The 21,494-nt window shown below is 37.9% G+C and overlaps 1 protein-coding gene and 1 long non-coding RNA gene across 3 annotated transcripts in view; both read right to left on the bottom strand.

The window, feature by feature from the left end:
* LOC105049635 (uncharacterized) overlaps nt 1-21,494 on the bottom strand; it is a 126,149-nt gene that overhangs the window by 72,339 nt on the left and 32,316 nt on the right. The gene's annotated exons all lie outside the window — the stretch shown is intronic.
* Nucleotides 7,707-10,733, bottom strand: LOC140855588 (uncharacterized). Its single transcript, XM_073251619.1, has 3 exons — nt 10,346-10,733; nt 8,244-9,408; nt 7,707-7,734 (listed from the first exon to the last, which is right to left on the bottom strand). Exons 1-3 carry the CDS (start codon nt 10,731-10,733, stop codon nt 7,707-7,709), a joined length of 1,581 nt encoding a protein of 526 aa, XP_073107720.1.

Raw genomic sequence — 21,494 nt, 5'->3', positions numbered from 1 at the left:
TTGATACCGCGTGTCGTAGTAGGAAGAAAAAAAATAAAATAGAAACAATCAAATATGTGGATCAGCCAAAAAAAGCTCGTCTCCACGGGGCATGCAAGCTTCACTATGAGAAACGAGAAAAATTATAAAAGGAGATCACACCCTTAACGTTCGTACACCCAATCTTTTCCTCACAAGAAGCTCTCTCTCTAAGAAGACCCCCATGAACTCCTGAAACAATCGCTGTCTGCTGCTTGACAGTCTATCTGAAGCTCCTGCTCCTACTCTCTGTTGGCGCTTCGCCTCTGCTGCTACTCTAGATTCTCTGCCGAACAACCAATCACTGTTGATGTCTCCTATTCTATAAACAGGAGCATTTATAGCCTTGAATCCGAACAGAAATAGGAGTTATGGACTCATAGTACCCAAACAGGTCTCTGAACGATCAAATCAAGACCGGCAACACTTCAAGCCATCTGATCGCGCAATCGATCCACGAAAAATCTTGTAGACCGCGAGAAACCAGAGGAAAACACCCATCGGTCCATCGTGGATTGTAACTAAGAGAAAATGCACGCTCGATCCATGCGGGTCTCCGAGGACCGTCGGTCTATGCACTACTCATGGACTGCGTGAGGTGTATCATGCGGGCCGCGCGTGCCTAAGCCCCACACCGCATGCATCCACATGTCGGTGCATTAGGCTGCGCGCAGTCGTGCCATTGCAACCTCCGCTGATCTGCCACCGGCTTCTGCTGTTTTGATTTTCGTACCATCTTCTATCAAGTATATCTCTTTCATCTGATTTTTATTTGGGCTGATCTTAGATTCGTTGGATTCTATTCATCATCGTGAATCTCATTATGGGTTCAGTGTGAACGGGATCTTGAAATATTAAATTCTAATAGAATGAAAAGAAAAAGAAAGTGAAGAGAGATGAGAGATAGGGTTGCAGCTCTCGTCCTATCCACCGTGTTACGGAATGAAAGGGGCAACAATTAGTTGGAAAGGGGTTCAGGATGTATCTTACGATTGTCCTTCTTTTGCCACGTCGACCGTTGGTTCGTGAAATAGCGGCAGATGGAAGAAAGAGATTGGAGTGAGTCACGACCAAATGGTGGGCGTCGCGATAAAAAGATCAATCAGTCTTTCATCCCAAAGATACAACCCGAACCCAATGGAAAGGTGGGGGCCATTTATGAGAGTTAGAGATGCTGCGGATCTTCCTCCTCTCTTTTCTTTTTCTTTCTTTCTTTTTTTTTTTTTTTTTTTTGAGAAAATAAAATATTCATATAAAACGAATATGGATACAGTTCAAAAATTTAAAAAAAAAAGTCACAGCAGGATATCTACAAAACATATATATCAGACCAAACATCTGCTCCAAAATGACTGTGGATCCCTTTTGGGATCCGTATAATGCTAGCTGGTGGAAGACAACCTAATAAATGTTTCATACAATATCCATGCATGTGTAGTGCTTTTGTGTCCTCTGTCTCAATCAGTCTTGATTGCAGAAGATTGGTCTGTCTTAGTCAGTCTTGATTGTAGAAGATTGGTAAGCATGAGACATAAGCGATAAAAGAAAGGTAGAGTGGGATAAGAAAGAAGATATTTATATATGGAGTTGGCTAGTTTTCTAGCTTGCTAAAAGAAAGAGGACTGTTTTTGGGCTCGAAGAAGGATGCTTATTCGAGCCAAGTTTCTTTGTTTCGAGTGACAATTTTTCCACTATAATATATGAAGAACAAGCCTGTGAGGCTGTGACTGTCAAAAGCAGTTTCGTCTCTGGCTTGCTTCAGGCGCAATCGCTTGTCTGTGGCAGGATTGAATCATGAATAGGGTATTGATATTCTATGTACTTCGACGCTCTCAAGCACACTGAAAATACTTGAGAGATTCTTTTTTTACTTTATGCAATTCGCTATTTGGAAAATAAAAGACCAATTTTCATTAAGCCATTTCGGGGCTCCGCTAGGCTCCCTCCCTTGGGGGGAAGAGCGCGATAAGGGAAACCATAATCGATGGTGGAGCTTTCAAATAACTTTAGAGCCCGTTTGTTTTTATTAGAGTTTTTTTTTTTTTTTTGAGAGAAATAAGGAGAAAGTAAGCTACTTCCCCCTTAAGAAAGTTGTATTAGATAGTGTCACGCCCCGAACCCAACACCCAGATCGGATATGTGATGGCCGCACACTCTTTAAAGCAAGCCCTAAAGAATATGCGAGGCCAAAATAAATCATTACAATCTTAACATCCATAACAATTAATTTCAAATATAATTCATAAAACCTTGCATAATTACAATTTAAATTTCTTCAATTCTCTGATCAGATACTATGACACTCTATTTATCCTTCTGCTCACCTGTAAATTCAAGCCATAGCCAATCTAAGTCATCCTGTAACTCTGAGAAGAAAAAGAAAGATGAAGGGGTGTGAGTTTTACAGCCCAGTAAGAATTTTCATATCACACTGATATAGTAATATAGTCTGAAAATAAGGATAAGCAGTAAAATATAAAATCTCATGTTCAATGTCCAGAATAATGCAAACATTCATAAATTTTCTGTCTTGTCAAAATAGATGCATCATCATATGTTAACAGGTAAAACACTTTTGTTCAACAATTATTTCATGCCTTATCTTTCATTTCTTTTTTCATAATCACATGATTTTTAACATTTTCTTTCTGGCTCTGGACTATCTAAGTCTATACCTCAGTCACCATCCGGATCGAATCCACTTAAAAAATCTTTCAAGACTGTCCCAGGATGAGCTCCTGGCCGGTTGTCCCACGTACCAAAGCCCGTGAGAGGCTATCCCAGACATAAGCTCTTGGCGGGCTGTCCCAGGCATGAGCTCCTGGCCAGCTGATCCACCTGTAAGCCAGTGGGGGATGTCTCAGGTATAAGCTTCTGGCGGGCTGTTCCACATGACAAGACTAGTCCATACCATATATCTCTTTCTTTTCATTTAATCATTATGTGTTGATTTCATCAAATCAATTCTGACTTGCATCACTACAAGAAATTTGATTTTTTGCGACGAAATTTTTTCGTCGCTAAAAATCATATTTTCGTCGCTAAAAGTATTTGCGACAAAATATATCGTCGCTAAAAATTTATAGAGAAAGCCTCGTAGCAAAAGACCTTAGCGACGAAAATATTTTATTTCGTCGCAAAAAATAGTAAATCTAGACGACGAAGTTATGTGCTGTATTAGCGACGAAAATATTTTGTCGCAAGAGATTAAATTTTCATCGCTAAAATTACAATGAAAAATAATTTCATCGCTAAATATTGTGATTAAAAAAATATATTCTCTTATTTTTTGCGATGAAAATAAAATTCGTCGTAAAACTTAGCGACGGATTTCATCGCAAAAAAATTTGTCGCAAAAATTTTATCGTAATTTTTGCGACGAAAAAAATGTTCGTTGCTATAATTGCGATGAAAAAAAAAATTCATCGCTATAATGGCGACGAAAAAAAAATTTCGTCGCTAGAAGGGCGACGAAATAAAAAAATTCATCGCCATAATTGCAATGAAATAAAAAAATACGTCGCCATAATTACGATGAAATAAAAATTTCATCGCAAAAAGATAAAATTTTTAGCGACGAAACTATTTTTTCATCGCAAAAATAGCAACGAAATAATTTCGTCGCAATAATTACGATTAAAAAAATATTCGTTGCTATAATTGTTACGAAAAAAATTTTCATCGCTATAATGGTGACGAAATAATAATTTCATCGCTAGAAGGGCGACGAAATAAAAAAATTCATCGCCATAATTGCGATGAAATAAAAATATCATCGTAAAAAGTTAAAATTTTTAGCGACGAAACTATTTTTTCGTCGCAAAAATAGCAACGAAATAAAAAATTTCGTCACAATGAATAATAAAAGTTTTACTTTTTTGGGTTCACAAATTTTTTGCGATGAAATTAATATTTCATCACTAAAATAAATTTTGGATAAAAAATAAAATTTTTATTTATTTTCAAAAAAAACCTGCTCAAATACAAATTATCTGATCAAATATATTTTAAATAAACAGTATATTAACACAATAAAAATATTCTAAGTCAAAAGACCAATTCCAAGTATCAAAAAGTTTCATAACCATCTTTGTCATATACAAAAATATAAGTCCATACACCATTTTAAATTTAAAATAACTACAAACTAGGTATGATCTGACTCGTTGGCCTCGTTCTCTTCTCCAGGCGTCGATCCCTGACCCGATATATGTCGCGATGGTGGTGCAGAGGCGGCATCATGTGACTGTAGAGGTGCTAACTCAGAAGCATCAATACCGAGCCATCCCGCCATCGCAGCTACGATCCTCTCGAGCGTCTGACTACGATTCATCCAGTAACTAATCTGATCTTGCATCATGCTCATGGATGTCCTAACTGCCTCTGGCACCGATGCATCATCAGACCGGCCAGATGACGAACTACGTGATTTTTTGGACCGCATGCTATGACCAGATCCTAGCTGCCGCCCGAGGACGATATCCAAAATCGTATCATCTGTCATCAAACAAACCTGCTGCGATCCAGTATCACCGTCAGATCCCACCTCCCTCGTCGCCTGCTCTCTCAATTCTAACATTTTTTCCTTCACAATAAACCAAATAAAATCATAATTTTTTTTTAAACTCTTTAAAAGTATTCAAAATGTAGAGTAATGATACTTACATGACGCTGCCTCGTCTCCTCGGTCACGAACTCGCCACTCTTGTTTTGATAGAATTTAGCATAGGCGTCGACTCCGGATAGTCCCTGTTCAAACAAAAAAAAAAGAAAAAAAAGATATCAAAATAATATAAATATTTAATAAGAAGTTACAAAGTATGATTGTAAATGTAGTTACGTACCATCCTCTTCATTCCCTGTGCAAAAGAGGCACTTCCTTGCGTGTGAATAGAATCAATCTTACTCCTATTCACCTTATTCGCCTCCGATCGTCGCTACAAAATACATACAATTATAACCAATAAAGGACATAACAAAATTAAAAAAACTTGAAACACTAGACATACCTGAAATGCCTCACTTCCAAAATGCTCACATAACCACCGCCAATCATCACTAGACCCAGCCCAATTTCTGTATGGCTGGGTCACAAGATCAATCCCCTTCGCCTGCAGCTCATTGTAGTATTTATGAAGCCTACATCGCCGATCTCTGTATCTATTTGCATCCATTTTGAGAATACATGCCGTCATTTCTTCGTCAGTGCAATCCTCGAAGTCAATATTATCTTACACAGTAATCATACCAAAAAGCAAATACATGAAATTATTCATATAATAAAAAAATTATTTATATAACCAAAAATAATATGGATCATGTAATGATATGCAAGACATCCAAATTTAATTCTTACCTTGATGTGAGAGACTAGAGCATCACGGTATCGAGGAGCTACATGCTTGAAACTTTCAGCAGCCCACGAAAAATGATTCCACATATACAAACTGATCTCATTTGCGATGATACTAGCCTCTGTGCCAACCGGATGATCTCAAAATATCTGTATCTTCGATTTTTCATTGTGTGTATGCACATATTTTTCCAAAACAAGACCCCTACTAGGACCACGCACTGCACGTCGATGCTGTGTTCCCACATGTAAAAATTGGTGAAATGAACATATATCATGTATCACTAAATGCATATAACAAAAAAAAATATATGGTTTATAAATTGATAGAGATGTACCTGTAAGGGGATGATACTGCGGTACCATGACCTCCGGCTGGGCAAGCTCTGGCTGAGCACTAGTCTGCTCTGTGGACTCGGGTAGCTGAGTCTCATCTAAATTCTCTGACTCATCATGCAAAATGCTAAAGTGAGGATGTGTATCATCAAGCGGAGCCTGCTGCCTACCCCGTGAATGTCTACGTCCAGGACCAGTCATGATGCTGCAATGATTAAAATAATTTAAATCAGTACGTAATCAAAAAAACTCAAGTATTACATGATATAATAAAAAAAAATAAATTGAATTACTTATTCATATTAATTATTGTTCTCAGATTCTGAACTCGTGTCTATATAGTCATCTTCGACGGGAGTCATAGAAGACTTCGACCCTGAAGTGCTATCATCATCGTCGTTAATGAAGTCATTATTGGATCGTGCTCGTGTCCATGCCCTTATCGACGATCCAACAACAGAAACATCCTCAGGTTCATAGTCGTCTCTTTGTAATTGTCCTATGTCAATCGTATCATCTGGCACTAATATGTTATCTGGTGCTTGCATTTGATATGCTTCATTTTCAATAATTGCACAGACTTCATTCTCAAGATGTTCATCGTTCGGGCATGTGAAAAGTGCAGGATCAAACAAATACCTATGCTGAGCCCTTATTGCAACTCGCCAAGGCTCTTTCATTTTGTTATCATCAATATACCACACTAGTCTTGCTTGCTTTGCAAAAATATAAGGATCACTTTCATACCATACATGACCAGTGTGGACACTGACGAGTTGAGGATCTATAACAATTGGCCTGTGTCATCCTAAGTCATACCATCGACACTTGAATAACATAATCCGTCGAAGACCACTATATCTCAACTCTATAACCTCATGCAGAACACCAAAAAAATCTATTATTTCACCCTTGTGCTCGCCCTCCACGCTTATTCCACAATTCTGTGTGGTTCGATCACGATCGCGATCTTCCATTAAGAATCGCACACCATTGACTATGCATGCTGAATATACTGATACACGTCTGTCAGGTTTTCGTGCAAGTGCAACTAAGTCATTACTGATACAGTTAGGATTGTCTATACGTAGCTGAGCTATCTACAATTAAAAGAACAATAAGCAGGTTAAATTTGACAAAAAAAATACTATATAAACAAACTTTTAATTATGGATGAACATGAACATAACTTACCCGTTCGTTAAACCATGATGCGAATTGATTCCTATGTCGTGCCGTTGCTAATGTAGGATTACTTCTTCTGAGCTCACTTTCGTGTTCTCTGAAGTGATACAGTAATACCATGTATATTTTAATTTAGAGTCCACGTACATTCATTGATATATCAACAAATAAAAATTAAATGTATATACTCACATCATGTACGTTTCTACCTCCTCGCAATTGTTTAGCACATACCAATGCATGTCATCCGTTTCTTGTGGTGTCAACATTCGAAAATCTTTTTTACCATATGGTCGGGCAACATTGGAGAACACGGACAATCCATCGGTCAGAATCTCATCAACATCGATATTCCATTGTGGCCTTATAAATTTGATCTCCACTCGTCGAAGGTACATAGAGCAGAATGTCAGACATTCATTCATAGCATGTGCCTCTGCTATTGAACCTTCAGGCTGTGCTTTGTTAGTGACGGCACTCTTGTATTCACGCATCTCCCTATTCAATAAATTATCAATTGATATCACATATAATAAGAATACAATAATGAATAATAAATATTACAATATCATGCAATTACCTTTCAATTGGGTACATCCATCTTGTATGTACTGGCCCACCCAATCTAGCCTCATGTGGAAGATGAACAGAAAGATGCACCATGATATCAAAGAAGGCGGGAGGGAATATCATCTCGAGCTTACAGAGAGTAATGATAATCTTCTTCTCCAATATGTCGATCTGACTTCGTCTCAATGTCTTCGCACATAAGTCCCGAAAATAAGTTTCCAGATCAAGTAACGCATCACACACATTATCCGACAACAATCCGTGCAAACCAACTGGGAGCACATGCTGTAGAAGTACATGACAATCATGACTTTTCATCCCGACGATCTTCCCATCTTTTGACTTGATGCACCATTTCAAGTTTGAGGCATATCCATCAGAAAACCTCACTGATCTCAAATATGAAAGAAATTGATTTCTCTCTCTTCGATTCAGTGTATAACATGCCAATGGCTTCACCAGCCTATCCCCTCGTCGAATCAAATGTAATTCCTTTCTAATCCACATATCCTCTAAGTCAAGACGAGCCTTCACGGTATCCTTCGTTCTTCCTTCGATATTGAGAATGGTATAAAATACATTATCAAATATATTCTTTTCAATATGCATGACGTCAAGATTATGTCAAAGAAGAAGCATTTTCCAATATGGAAGATCAAACAACTTGCTCTTTTTTCTCCAATTTTCGATACTTGTTCGCACTCCTACTTGGCTGGCCAGACCCTTACCAAATATGACATCCTGTGGGTTGGGTAACTGATTTAAAATATTGTCCGTAGACCAGAATCTTGGCTGCGCACGTCGTTCATGCTTGCCATTGAACTTAAGACTTCTCCTCCATCTATAATCATCTGGCAAGAAATGTCGATGGTCGGTAAAACAAATCTTTTCACGAATACGGTCCGATGTAATATCATCGTTACAAGTTGGGCATGCTTTATACCCTTTTGTACACCATCCAGAAATATCGCCATATGCAGGAAAATCATTAACTGTCCAAAGCAGTGCTGCATGCATACGAAAGATGCCTCCTACAACATGATCATATGTTTCGCATCCTTCTTCCCACAAATATTGTAACTCTTCGATCAATGGCTCTAAAAATATGTCTATGTCTCTTCCAGGGGCACGGAGACCCAGGATCAATAAGGCCAATAGATTAAAAGGTGATTTCATGCACTTCCATAGTGGTAAATTATAAGGAAATACCATAACAGGCCACATACTATAAGCAGTACTAAGATTACCATATGGATTAAATCCGTCTATTGCCAACCCTAGCATGATATTTCGTGAATCAGCTGCAAACCATGGATGTTCACGATCAAAATGTTTCCACGCATCTCCATCTGATGGATGTCTCATGACATCATCGTCCATATTATTTACCTCCTTATGCCATCGCATGTCACAAGCAGTATGCCTCGACATGAACAATCGACGCAATCGTGGTGTAATCGGAAAGTACCACAAAATCTTGCATGGTATTTTCTTTTTCTTCTTATCCTTACCACGACTTTCTTTCCATCTGCTTGAATGACAAATTGGACATGCTTGTAGATCTTGTTTATCCTTCCAAAACAGAACACAATCATTCGGACATGCATGTATCTTTTCACAGCGTAGGCCCAAGTCATCGACTCCCAAACCGAGTCCTTTCAATAATTTTTTGGCTTCATAATGACTTGACGGAAGTAACTCTCCCTCTGGCAGTAAGTCCTTCAAAAATTTGAGCAACCAATTAAACGAGTTGTTTGACCACTTACCAAGTGTCTTCATGTGTAATAACTTTATTACGGCGGACAACAGAGAGTACTTCTTACAACCAGGATAAACATCACTTTGTGCATCTCTTAATAGACGCTCGAATCTATCATTTATAGATATATTACTGTCCTCTTCAGCTTCTTGTCTCGGAATGGAATGCTGATGTTCTGCTCTCGCTTCTACATTTACTTCAAATAATTTTGGATGAAGATCCTCTAAAATTTCTCTATCTTCTTCACCAAGTGTTTGTCTTTCACGACTGCATGATCCACCGACTGACGATGGATTTATGGGACTCCTGGACAACATGTTCAAGCTAGTCGGCAAATCTTCACCATGACAAGTCCATCTCTTGTAAGTCACATCTATACCATGTTCGTATAAATGATTCTGAATGTCCGATAAGGTACACCAAAATAAATTCCTACATCGACGACATGGACAACGAGCTTTCCCATCTTCTCTAGTATGATTGGATGCCACATTCATAAAAGTCATCACACCCGTAATATACTCGGGACAGAACTTATCACGCAATGACATCCAACCACGATCCATACCTACATATTTATGATGCAAACTATACAATCAATTTTATGTAATAATAGTTGACTAACGCCTTATATCTCCTACCTATAGGGTGATGGTCCTATTCTATTCAGGAACGTAAGAATTTAATATTGCAATACATGTCTTGTATACCAAAAAAATTTCGACAGCATTTCGATGCAGTTCTCCAGATACACAAGCATTAAAATTGTGCTATGTATCCAGAGAACATGATCGAAAATACCGACAAAACTCTGCGATATAGAAGCACATGTGTTGCAATATTAAATTTATTCACGTGCCCAAACTGTCCATGAGGACAATTCGAGAATAGTGTGTAAAGCACCAATATTTTTTCATAAAAAAAAATATTGGTTTATGCACGCTATCCTCGAATGGAAATTCTAAGGCTTATAAATTTGTTATGCTACAACTAATATATTATTATTAAAAAAAATTTATTTTTTTTATCAGACAAGCCAGTTAAGGGATCGACCTTCAACTCTTTCTCAGGTAAGAGACTGAGAAAGAAAATGAGGGAGAGAGACAGGGGATGGATGGGTCGACCAGCGGTGACTGCCTTGCAGACGCTGCGGCGGCGGGGGACGGGAGGCCGAAGCGGTAGGCGACGACGGGGGATGGGAGGCCGAAGCGGCAGGCGGTGGCGGGGGACGAGAGAGGGTAGGAGGCGCTCGAGGAGCTTGAGCTTGGGGAGGAGATTGGAGGGGACGTTGGTGGCGAGGACAGTAGGGCGGCGGCGGACGAAGGCGTGGAGCTGGCGGGGGGAGAGGCCGGCGTGGCGATGGAGGAAGGCGAGGACGGCGTCAGGCTTGTCGGGGGTGGTGATGTGGAGGAGGGATTTGGAGGCGACGAGGGCCTTATCCTTGGAGTAGCCCAGATGATCCATCAGGTACTCCGCCATGAAGGGTAGAGGAGAAGAGGAGGAGGTAGTCATTTCGGCAGCGGCCGGCGAGGAAGAATAGGAGGAAAGTATGAAAGGAGGAGGAAAGGGAGGGAGGAGAGGTGGCCGCCACCTTCATTTTATGGATTCGAGGGTTAGGGTTTCGAGGGATTGGAGGGAACCGGAGGGAAGGAGGCAGAGAAGAGGGAGGATTCGGTGCGCGGAGGAGAGGGTGGTGAGGCGGGAGGGAGATGGCCGGCGCGCTGGGAGGTGGGCTCGATCAGCGACGGGGGGCGGGCTCAAGCGGCGACGGTGGCAGGGAGGGAGGGCTCGACGGCGGTGGGGAGGGAGAGAGAGAGAGGATGGTGGCGGGGAGGGAGAGGACTTACCGGGAAGGATGACCGGCGACCGGGGAAGGAGGACTGTCGCCGGAGATCAGGGAGGGAGAAAATTTGGATGACCGCGGCGGAGATCGGGGAGGGAGAAATCAACAGGGTTATTTTCAATTAGGGCAGAATATCAAAGGTTTTTTTTTAATTAAAAAATATTTAGCAACGAAATACATTCGTTGCTAAAATTAAATATTCTGTCGTAAAAAAATATATTTTTTGCAACAAAAATTTTTTCGTCGCAAATGATTAATTTTTTGCAACGAAAATTTAATTTCATCGCAAATGATCGTAAAATCAAGTTTCTCGCAACGAAAAAAATATTTCATCGCATAAAATCAAATTTTTTGCGATGTAATTATTTTCGTCGAAAAAAAAAAATTTAGCAACGAAAAATTTTTCCGTCGCCAAAAAAAATAATTTTTTGCGATGAAAAAACTTTCGTCGCTAAAGATCAATTCTAGCAACGAAATTTAAATTTTTGTCGTAAAATATTCAAATTTTTTTAATAAAATAAAATTTAGCGACGCAATAGTTTCGTCGCTAAATATAAATAATATTGATCGTAAAAGCCTTTCTTTTTAGCAACGAAATATCAATTTCGTCGTAAATAATATAATTTTTTTGCGATAAAATTTTTTTTATCGCAAAAAAAAAATTTTAACTACGAAAAAAAATATTTCATCGCAAAAAAAATTATTTTTTATAATGAAAAAAAAAGTTCGTCGCTAAAAATCAACTTCTAGCAACAAAAATAAAAATTTCGTTGCAAAAGATATAACTTTTTGCAACGCAATTTTTTTCGTCGCAAATACCTAATTTTTGGGGATGAAATTTAAATTTCGTTGCAAAAGCTTAATTATTTGCGACGAAATAAATTTCATCGCTAAAATTTCATCGCAAAAAATCAAATTTCTTGTAGTGTATTATGATCAATTCAGATATGTCATATCCATATAATCATGTCATCAATCTCTGATACATATATATTGACATAACATACTCATGCTCAAAATCAAATAACAGTATCTCAGGTATAATAAATTCACCGATCTCAAATCCGACGGTGCAAAACCAATAATGCAAGACCAACAATAAAATAGCATATATATAATGGTGATCATGTATAGGGATTCTTACCCTTATCGGTGATTGATCCAAGCACAAAAATCAATGTTCTTCTTTGATTTATGAATTTCTTTAACAAAATATTCTACTTGATATCATTTGCAGACAATCATCTCTTCATAACCCTAATCAAATATAAAAATCATATATGAAGAAAATTACCGATAATCGATCCTAATATCACAGATCGAGGACCTCTCTTAGGATTAACCAAAATTAAGATTTATCTATGTATCAGGATCCTCCACTGATCCATAAGACTTCTAAAGAGAGAAAATTCATGAAGAGAAAGAAAATTCTAGAGAGAGAAAGTAGAGAGATAAAGTGGAGAGAGAATCTTCGTATCCTTTCGATGAGATAATCATGGTCGAGATCATCAGAGATCCTATCAGGGTGAATCACGTATTACAAATTTTGAATAGGATCGGACTGGGATCATATCTACTGCACGAATTTCAGAGCAATCTCAGATCATCTTATTTTCATCTTAAGTTTATCCTAAGATCCGTGATGCAGTCAGAGAGAGAGTAGAAAGATTCTTGAGAGATAAAATCCACAAAAAGAGAGAAATATCTAGAGAGAGAAAATAGAGAGAGAATCTAGAGAGAGAAACTGGAGAGAGAAGGTAGAGAGAGGAGAGAGAAAATTTTTTTCTCTTCTTCTTCTTTTTATTTTATTTTATTTTTATTTTTCTTTTTCTCTTTTTCTTTTTTTTTCTTTTTCTTTTTCCTTTTTCTTTTCTTTTTCTTTTTCCTTTTTCTTTTCTTTTCTTTTCTTCTTCTTCTTCCTTCTTCTTTTCTTCCCGCGGCTTGTTTTTTGACCGAAACAGGGGATCTTTGATCCCCTCATTGGTTGGCCGGCCGGCGACGCAGCCAGCGCAGGGATGGTCGGCGACCGAAGGAGAGGTGATCTGGCGGCAAGAGGCGGCCAAACCGGTGGTCGGCGGTGACCACCGGCGATGGAAAATAGCAAAAAGAAGGATTTCTTCCGCAACAAAATCCGACGACTCCGGTCGCCGGCGAGCATGCACATCGGCACGGGAAGGAAGGAGAGAAGAGAGGAAAGGGAGGAGGCTTACCTCCGTCGCTGGTGAAGCTTTTCCGACGAGAAATTGGATGGCACAGGGATGGTCTTTCGCGAGAATTTTCTGACGATTGCCGCCGATCGGACTTAGAATCCTCGGTGGAAGGAAGAGAGGAGGGATCTCCTCCTTAAATAGAGCCGGAGAGAGCTTGTCTCCGACTCTGATTGGGAGCCAGCGAGAGGAGGAAGAAGACTCCCTTCAGGAGTCTTCTCCCCTGTTTTTTTTTTTTTTTTTTGTGGGCTGTGGCTGATTCTGGGCCCAATTTGGGCCGGGGTGTTACATTCTCCCCCCCTTCAAATAATTTCATCCTCTAAATTAAGTTATGTTGTTGAGATATATTTCAAAGTATACATTCTTCAGATCATTCTCAAGCTTACAATAATGTCTTATATATTATTTATTTCTCATGATCTTGTTATAACAAAATTATTTGAAATTTTAAATTCATCTCCTCTTATTGATTTCTCAACTTTTTCGAAGAACCGTAACATTTTAGACTTGTATTAATATACCACCATTATTTATCTAATATATTCCACTCAAATTCATAATTATCTCGGGCTACCCTTGATAGAAAAATAAATAAAGATCAAACATCGGACACTCTTCATAATCATCGATTTCTTTCTTCATTTGATCTTCCAACAAATTTTATATATAGACTCTCATCTTAAGAAAACCTCAATCTTCTATATCAGTCCGAGTAACAATATTAAATTTTAAAAAAATATGAGATCTATGTCAGGATATTCTAAGTTTGAACTAATATCAGAACTATCAAACTGTTAATAAACTTGAGATATCTAAAATTTCTTGGTATTATCTATAATGAAGCAACCTACTGACAAAATTATCCGGCTATAATCAGATTAGATCAAAATTTATAGTATCCTTTCATTATCAATAAAATCATTTCTTATTTGCAACTAATATATTTCATCATAATATCTTTTGATTTAAAAGATTAATATTTTTAATCAATTTAATCCATCACGCTTTTGCTGCGCACTCTGATCTTAATTTATCAAATTATATAAGTCTATCAAAGATAAAAATATCCTCATATGTTAGATCAATCCAGGATAGATCTAACCTTCAAATTTCATATAAGACTTAGGACAAAATTTTAAGTTTCTTTATCTTTACTACCTTTGGGTATAGTATATAAAATTTAAATCTTGATCCACTTCCTATGTTTGAAATCATTGCATAAGTTTCATCACTCTTCAAGAATTCAACATGTCTAGAATCAATTGGAGTTAACCTTAGATTTACCTTACAATCATTTAGATAATTTCTAAATCAATCTTATTTTTTTTAAAAGAATTAATTCTAACTTGACAAACTAGAAGAACTCAAGCCAACATCCTTAAGTAGAATCAACTTGATTATTTCTTATAGAGCTCCCTTCATCACAACCCTTATTATTAATCAATAAATCCATACAAAATCTTATCCTTTGTATAAGTCATTCAAAATTTAACACGAGCAAGATGTCTTAGTTCAATTAAAAAAAATCTAAACTTTGACTTGAATAATTAATACACTTCACCATCTTTAACAATCACAAAAAAAATTAAAAAAAAACTAATCCATAGATAGTAATATGAATTATTAAAAATTTTATCATAACCTGTATATCATACTCTGACAAAATAAATTTTCTTCTTTAATTTAACAATAATATCAAAATACTTTTGATCCACTTAGAAAGGTAAGCTTTTGACTTGAAATTCAATACAACTTGAAAGATCAAGGAATCATATTCAGAATATGATATTTTGAGTAACCAAAGATTTCACCAAGATGTGTATCTCATATTCTCATAATAAAATTCAAGTATATATATATATATATTTTTTTCATCTAAGATTGAGTTTCATATAGGATCCTCTTATAGGTTCAGTGTTCAAAAATATTTCTCTCTCATATGATGTAATTTCTTCTTAGACCATACCCTAATTAACTTTCTTTGATAAGTCCAAATTCATAATGTTCAGACAATTATCATTGGAATTAAAAGAAAATTCATGATCTTCAATCATATAAGTTTTACATTCCAAAATTCTCTAGTATACTCAACATAACTTATCAATACCTCCCACTTTATTCCAAGGTCAACTCTTTTCATACTTAGGTCAACCTTACTTATTGAAATCTAAGATATAACTCATCAATTCTATTATAGATATCATATACCACTTATACATAAATTTTATCTTAATATCTATTGATTCGAAATCTAAATATTGAATATTCTCTTTTATATTTATCATGTTCCTCATGATCATAATCTAAGTTTAAATATCACTAAAGTCATAATTTCAAATAATTATAATCTTAAGCTTAAATACCACTTAAATCATATTCTCTAATGATCATAACCTAAATTGTAATATCATTTTATTACATCCTTAATGATTATAACCTTAAACTTGGGCTCTAGTACTGTTCTGTCATATCCTAATCACTTGTATCATTGTCTCCAAAAAAATATAACCTAACCTCTAAGCTCAGATGCCACTCTGTCACATCCTACTGATCTTTACATAAAGTTTTAATATCTCTTTATAATCTCTAGTGATCTTGAATCTAAACTCTGATATTATTCTATCTCATCCTAATCATTTATATCGTAATCTCTAATGATCATAACCTAAGCTCTGATACCATTCTGTCACGCTCCGAACCCAACACCCGGGTCGGATACGTGATGGCCGCACACTCCTTAGAGCAAGTCCTAAAGAATATGCGAGGCCAAAATAAATCATTACAATCTTAACATCCATAACAATTAATTTCAAATATAATTCATAAAATCTTGCATAATTATAATTTAAATTTCTTCAATTCTCTAATCAGATACTATGACACTCTATTTATCCTTCTACTCACCCGTAAATCCAAGCCATAGCCAATCTAAATCATCCTGTAACTCTGAGAAGAAAAAGAAAGATGAAGGGGTGTGAGCGTTACAGCCCAGTAAGAATTTCCATATCACACTGATATAGTAATATAGTCTGAAAATAAGGATAAACAGTAAAATATAAAATCTCATGTTCAATGTCCAAAATAATGCAAACATTCATAAATTTTCTGTCTTATCAAAATAGATGCATCATCATATATTAACAGGTGAAACACTTTTGTTCAACAATTATTTCATGCCTTATCTTTCATTTCTCTTTTCATAATCACATGATTTTTAATATTTTTTTTCTGGCTCTGGACTATCCAAGTCTATACCTCAATCATCATCTGGATCGAATCCACTTAAAAAGTCTTTCAAGACTGTCCCAGGATGAGCTCCTGGCCGGCTGTCCCACGTACCAAAGCCCGTGAAAGGCTGTCCCAGGCATAAACTCCTGACGGGCTGTCCCAGACATGAGCTCCTGACCGGCTGATCCACCTGTAAGCCAGTGGAGGCTGTCCCAGGTATAAGCTCCTGGCGGGCTGTTCCACATGACAAGACTAGTCCATACCATATATCTCTTTCTTTTCATTTAATCATTATGTGTTGATTTCATCAAATCAATTCTGACTTGCATTATGATCAATTCAGATATGTCATATCCATATAATCATGTCATCAATCCCTGATACATATATATTGACATAACATACTCATGCTCAAAATCAAATAACAGTACCTCAGGTATAATAAATTCATCGATCTCAAATCCGACGATGCAAAACCAATAATGCAAGACCAACAATAAAATAGCATATATATAATGGTGATCATGTACAGGAATTCTTACCTTTACCGGTGACTGATCCAAGCACAAAAATCAATGTTCTTCTTTTATTTATGAATTTTTTTAACAAAATATTCTACTTGATATCATTTGCAGACAATCATCTCTTCATAACCCTGATCAAATATAAAAATCATATATGGAAAAAATTACCGATAATCGATCCTAATATCACAGATCGAGGATCCCTCTTAGGATTAACCAAAATTAGGACTTGTCTATGTATCAGGATCCTCCACTAATCCATAAGACTTCTAGAGAGAGAAAATTTAAGAAGAGAGAGAAAATTCTAGAGAGAGAAAGTAGAGAGAGAAAGTAAAGAGAGAATCTTCGTATCCTTCCGATGAGGTAATCATGGTCGAGATCATCAGAGATCCTATCAGGGTGAATCAAGTGTTACAAATTTCGAATAGGATCGGACTGGGATCATATCTACTGCATGAATTTCGGAGCAATCTCAGATCATCTTATTTTCATCTTAAGTTTATCCTAAGATCCGTGATGCAGTCAGAGAGAGAGTAGAAAGATTCTAGAGAGATAAAATCCATAAAAAAAAGAGAAAGATCTAGAGAGAGAAAATAGAGAGAATCTAGAGAGAGAAGGTAGAGAGAGGAGAGAGAAAATTTTTTTCTCTTCTTCTTCTTTTTATTTTATTTTATTTTTATTTTTTTCTTTCTCTTTTTCTTTTTTTTTCTTTTTCTTTTTCCTTTTTTTTTTCTTTTTCTTTTTCCTTTTTCTTTTCTTCTTCTTCCTTCTTCTTTTCTTCCCGCGGCTTGTTTTTTGACCGAAACAGGGGATCTTTGATCCCCTCATTGGTTGGCCGGCCGGCGGCGCAGCTGGTGCGGGGATGGTCGGTGGCCGAAGGAGAGGTGATCTGGCGGCAAGAGGCGGTCAAACCGGTGGTCGGCGGTGACCACCAGCGACGGAAAACAGCAAAAAGAAGGATTTCTTCCGCAACAAAATCCGACGACTCCGGTCGCCGACAAGTGTGCACATCGGCATGGGAAGGAAGGAGAGAAGAGAGGAACGGGAGGAGGCTTACCTCCGTCGCCGGCGAAGCTTTTCCGGCGAGAAATTTTCCGACGATTGCCACCGATCGGGCTTAGAATCCTCGGTGGAAGGAAGAGAGGAGGGATCTCCTCCTTAAATAGAGCCGGAGAGAGCTCGTCTCTGACTCCGATTGGGAGCCGGCGAGAGGAGGAAGAAGACTCTCTTCAGGAGTCTTCTCCCCTATTTTTTTTTTTTTTTTTTTGTGGGCTGTGGCTGATTCTGGGCCCAATTTGGGCCGGGGTGTTACAGATAGATATGGTAAATTACAAGGGAAAGGGGCTTGAAAGAAGGAAATGTTAAAAGAAATACTAGGGACTTCGACGCAAGAGATAACTTCCTAACGCCATGCATGAATGGGTTCTATCAAAGTGCCTACAAAACCACACCCTCCTCAAAACAAATGTTCGAAATTAGTTCCCCTTCTGTGCAAACAAGGGAGGCGAGCATTGTTTCCTCCACCCAAAAAAAATGATAACCCACAGAGAGACTGAATCCCTGGAGACTCGTAAGTTTTGGGGAAATGGCCCCTTCCAGGACCATTTTTGCAAGTGCCTTCCCAGTCCATTGCTTATGTTTGGAAGCTGAACTGTCGTTGGTTGCATTTCCTCTGCAAACACCAGCACCGGAAGGCATATTGATATCCCATGGACGGAAAACGTTGAGAGGTGATTGCATGCTTTCTTCGAGCGTCCCACGTTCTGTGGACCTCTCCAAAGATGGGGAACTCCAAGGTTCATGAGGGGTGAATACCAGAACATCTTGGTGCAGGTGTTAGTATCAGGCTATTCTGCATTCTACACTTTGTTCAAGATTAAGTCTGCCTATTATCCATATTCCTGAGATATGGATTGTCATAATAATGCTAAGATCTGCTCGCGAATTTCCTCTTTTGCAAACGAAGTCCAGTCTCGATATAGGAATAAAATCTTTCTTCCTACCTCTGATGATGTAACGGCTTCGAATTTGAAGATCCGTTGGTTCCTTTCCTTCCAAATGCCCCAGCATGCAATGATGAACAACGTAGAAATGACTGCCTTGGTATGATAATTTTTTACTCCAGATCACTTTCGGTTCCAAAGATCTCTAAAGTTGTCATCGGGATGCATTTGAGATCGACTGAGATTGATATGGTTCCAAATTCTTTTAGCAAATTCACATTTCATTGTGAGTTGATCTAAACTTTCAGGAGACAGTAGACAAAGTGGGCATTGAGGTGCGCCTTGAACCCCTCTCTTGGCAAGGTTGTCTGATGTAAGGATCTTGTTATGATAGCAAAGCCAAGCAAAGATCTTAACCTTTTCAGGTAGAGGTAGCTTCCATAGCCATTTAACAAAAGAGGATCTAACTCCACCATCTATGATGAAGTCATAGCAATTATGGACTGTAAAAACTTTGTTCGCTGACCATCTCCATTTCCTGACATCCAAGGTTGCTGAAAATTGTGTGTTCTGTATTAATGTCTTGAGCACCTGAGCTTCTGAATTTGCAGCGCTTGTCATTATGCTTCGGAACATGTCATTTTGATCCAAATCTGTAACATGGCTAGCCAAAGATATATTTTTGTTAGTGGTAAAAGAGAAGAGGCTTGGTAGTGTTTTGCGTAAGGCTTCGGCACTCCACCATAAGTCGAACCAAAGGGAAGTAGTCATTCCATCACCCACTTCAGAGATGGTGAATTGGTGGAAAAGTTCTGTAAATTTGTTGACTCCTTTCCAGAATGGGGATGCAGCTCGGTTGATGCTTGTCATCGATGTTAATGGAAGCCGATGTTGATCATGGTATATTTTTTGGATCAAAACTCTCCAAGCTTTGTTTGGCTCTGTGTAAAATTTTCACCACCATTTGAGGAGTAGACATTTGTTGAGAATTGAGAGGTTTGAGGTGCCCAAGCCTCCAAATTTTTTGGTGCGGCAGACTTGGCTCCAAGCAACTAGACATTTAAGCTTTCCTCTATGATTGTTGATACCCTACAAAAATGATCTGCAAACTTTATCAATCCTCGTAATAACTGAAGATGGGATGAGGTGCACAGCCATCCAATAAATTGGAATGGTTCTCAAGACTGTGTTAATGAGTGTGAGCCTTCCTCCCCTAGAGAGTGTTTGTTGTTTCCATCCTGCTAATTTTCTCTCTATTTTCTGCACTAAAAGATTCCAACCTCCTGGTTTTGTACCGTAGAAACTTAGTGGGATACCCAGATATTTAAAAGGGAGGAATGAACGCTGACAACCAAGAATCTGAGCAAGTTTGGAATCAGGATCATAAGGTAGATTCAAGCCAATAAGGTTTGATTTGTTGAAGTTGATTTTGAGTCCAGTTAGAAACACAAATAGATAGAGGATAAGCTTGAGCATCTTGATGCAGTTCTTACTTGCTGCACAGAGAATGAGGGTATCATCAGCAAATTGTATGCAATTTATCTTACCAGTGATATCTCCGAGGCCAATTCCCTGAATAAGTTTTTCCTCCACCGCTGAGTTTAAGATTCTTTTCAAGGTATCTGTGACAAGAACAAAGAGGAGAGGAGATAACGGGTTGCCTTGCTTAAGCCCCCTTTGATTTTTGAACCAGCTTCCTAATTCTCCATTTACCATTACCCCAGAAGTTGAAAATATAAGAAGCATCTGAACCCATGATATCCACTTCTCACCAAAACCCCTCTCCTTAAGAAGTTTAAGGAGGAAGTGCCAAGAGACATTGTCGAACGCTTTCTCAAAGTCTAATTTGCATAGAATTCCACTGGCTTTACTTCTTTTAGCAAAAGATATCACTTCAGATGCAACAACATAGCTTTCAAATATTAGTCTCCCTCTATGAAAGCTGACAGTGAATTTGAAATGAGGGAATCCATGAGCTTGCTGAACCTATTAGCCATGACTTTAGAGATGATTTTAACAATGCTATTCTCAAGGCTGATAGTTCGAAAGTCTTTTACTAATAGATTCTTCTCCTTTCTTGGGTGTGAGCACAATGTGGGTGTAATTGAGATGATGCAGGTCCAATTTAGAGTTGTGGAAGGCTTCAAAGATCTTAATCAGATCTCTTTTGATAATTTCCCAATATTTTTGATAAAAAGAGATTGGGAATCCCTCAGGTCCCGAGGATTTATTTCCCTGTAGATCAAAGACTGTGGCTTTTATCTCATTTTCAGAGAATGGGTTGTCCAAAATTGATAGATCGGCTATAGGTTCCCCAAACAATTTACTCCAGTTTATATCTAATGTTTCACTCACTTCTGAACCCAGCATGGATGTGAGGTAGGAATGGAAAGCACAATGAAGACGTCTTTGTCCTTTGATTGTGTGTCCCTCACTTGTTAACTCTATGATTTGGTTTTTCCTCCTGTTGCTTGCGGAGATGTGAAAGAACTTGATGTTTCGGTCCCCTTCTTTCAGCCATGCATTTC

Source organism: Elaeis guineensis, chromosome 2 (assembly GCF_000442705.2).
Source record: "Elaeis guineensis isolate ETL-2024a chromosome 2, EG11, whole genome shotgun sequence".
In the NCBI taxonomy this organism is placed as follows: Eukaryota; Viridiplantae; Streptophyta; class Magnoliopsida; order Arecales; family Arecaceae; genus Elaeis; species Elaeis guineensis.
This window is presented reverse-complemented; position numbering and strand designations above follow the sequence as displayed.